This window comes from Sander vitreus, unplaced genomic scaffold (genome assembly GCF_031162955.1).
Source record: "Sander vitreus isolate 19-12246 unplaced genomic scaffold, sanVit1 ctg318_0, whole genome shotgun sequence".
Lineage (NCBI taxonomy): Eukaryota > Metazoa > Chordata > Actinopteri > Perciformes > Percidae > Sander > Sander vitreus.
The window spans coordinates 25,279-27,500 of NW_027595465.1; the positions used below are offsets into that span (position 1 = coordinate 25,279).

At 47.9% G+C, this 2,222-nt stretch overlaps 1 protein-coding gene across 4 annotated transcripts in view; it reads left to right on the forward strand.

Annotated features, from left to right (window-relative positions):
• The first annotated feature begins 1,261 nt into the window (after positions 1 to 1,261).
• sos1 (son of sevenless homolog 1 (Drosophila)) overlaps positions 1,262 to 2,222 on the forward strand; it is a 32,024-nt gene continuing 31,063 nt past the window's right edge. For 2 of the 4 annotated variants that reach the window (XM_078244860.1, XM_078244862.1), the window contains exon 1: positions 1,262 to 2,222. This exon is cut by the window's right edge and continues 68 nt beyond it. In XM_078244860.1, the coding sequence (XP_078100986.1) occupies positions 2,204 to 2,222 (19 nt within the window). In that variant the 5' untranslated portion in view covers positions 1,262 to 2,203. The other 2 variants (XR_013501157.1, XM_078244861.1) reach the window with 1 other exon arrangement.

Genomic DNA, 2,222 nt, shown 5'->3' on the forward strand with positions numbered 1-2,222 from the left:
TGCCAATAAAGTCTTGTAAAAGTGCTGTTAATTACTGTAGAAAAAGATTACAGTATATTACAGGATTGTATACTGACTGTATGGTTCCTGGACCTATATACTAAGTCTAGTATGGATATGTTATTATTTGATTTACTATAGATAGACGGAAAGGAAGAACATAGATGGAAAAGAAAGAGAGTTAAAAAAAAACATGTGTATGTATGTATGCATCTGTGCCTGTGTATGCATGGGTATATGTGAGCTGTAGGTAGGTAGATATATGGTGTATGTGTATGTAAAGAAGAATTGTGTTGAATTGTTTTGTATTTAACTAAAGGATAAAAATAGAGAAAGGGGGTGGGACTAGAAAAGTTTGTTTATGAACTTTTCCCACTCCTTTTTGAACATGGGAATTTCTTATTTAAATTACTTACAATAATTTCGGTAGATTGTGCTGAGAAGTACATGTCCTTATTTATCTGTCATTTTAATTTTATATATATATATATACATAAACGACATATATATAAACGACAGCCTTTTCAAGGCATTTGAGAAGGAAGGAGTCTGAGAAATGGAGTTTTGGATAATGTTCAGATTTGACAGTTTTACCAATATGCTAAAATATACAGCGACTGAGGAAGCCTAGTAAGGAGTCCATAGCAACCAGTTATTACCCAGAGTGCCTTGCTGAATGGTCTCAATGTTTTATTGTTTTATTTCATGTGAATACTAGTTTACTAGAGGAGTAACTTAGTATTTGAAGTAATGCAGTAATGCAGGACGTGTGCATTTAGTTTCCATGCTGTGTTTCCACAACAATGTTAGTGAGTTAATCTACTGAAATGGCCCCCACACCATAACAGAGGAGTGGTATGTGTAAGGTGAGAGAGTAGAGGTTAAGTCATGTTAACAGTGGTAATCTGTCCATCTCTGCCAAGTACCAACTAGAACAGAAGGCATCAATAACTTATTGGGGAGGGTCATAGAAAAATGTATTGCTGACGAAGGGAGGGTCAGGTCTATTTTGATGGGGGGGTGCAGCAGGCGTCACTCTGCCACGCGCACTCCCACTCAGAAGAACCGCCCAATAAAGTAGAACATTTATTTAAGTCTTTATTTAGGCTATGCAACAGTCAAAGACAAGCACTCAGAACCTAAAAACCAAACACAAACAGTCATTATGCCAGGGGGTTGCAATAAAATAACAAATACAACAGTTTAGAAAGATCTTGGGGAAAAAAGGAGAACCACCCATTTACGTCAGAGCCCACTGCGCATGCGCATCCGCTCTACAGTACCGTACCGCACATTGGAGTCACAACAACCACAGCCAGCCACTGTGACCGGCTGTTAGTGGGCCGGGGATACTGTCCGAGAGAGTCCGCTGTTAGGGGGTCAGGGCCGGGGATACTGTCTGAGAGAGTCCGCTGTCAGGAGGCCGGGGATACTGTCCGAGAGAGTCTGCTGTCAGGAGGCCGGAGCCGGGGATACTGTCCGAGAGAGTCCGCTGTCAGGGAGCCGGAGCCGGACCCGGAGATACTGTCCGAGAGAGACCGGGGGACAGAGCCGGAGCAGCGGACACTCAGCGGGGGAGGAGCCGCCCTGTGTCCTGTTAGCAGCGGAGCGGAGGGAGCAGAACAGCCCGCTGATTAACACGGATAACCCGGGTAAGCCTCCCGGTGTGAGGCAGTGCAGGTGTCACACCCGGGACTCACCTGTCGGCGGCTGATGGATCATCTGCAGGCTGCGGACTGCTGAAAACATTAGCTACACAGGCTACACAGGCTAACGCATCAACCGGCCAGCTCAGCAGCGTTACCGGTCTGGCCGGTCCTGTTGGTGTGGACCGGTTAACTCTCACCATGCTATCATCCCGGGGAACGGTACGACATCCAACCGTCAGCTGCTAGCCGTGGAGCTAACGTTCAGCTGCTAGCCGCTGAGCTAACCGTCCGCTGCTAGCCGCTGAGCTAACCGTCCGCTGCTAGCCGCGAAGCTAACGTTCAGCTGCTAGCCGCGAAGCTAACGTTCAGCGGTTCCACATCTGGCCGCAGCAGGTCTCTGTGTAGCGGTCGAGGATGGTCGCAGTGACGCCGGCAGCTGTTCTGGAGGAGCGGCCTGTCCCCGCTGGATGTTCCCACAGCTTCTCCCTCCCTGCCGGACTCTCAGCCTTCATGTAAAGCGGTGAACTGTGCGTGTCGGTCCTGCAGCAGCAGCCATGCAGGCGGCCCAGCTGC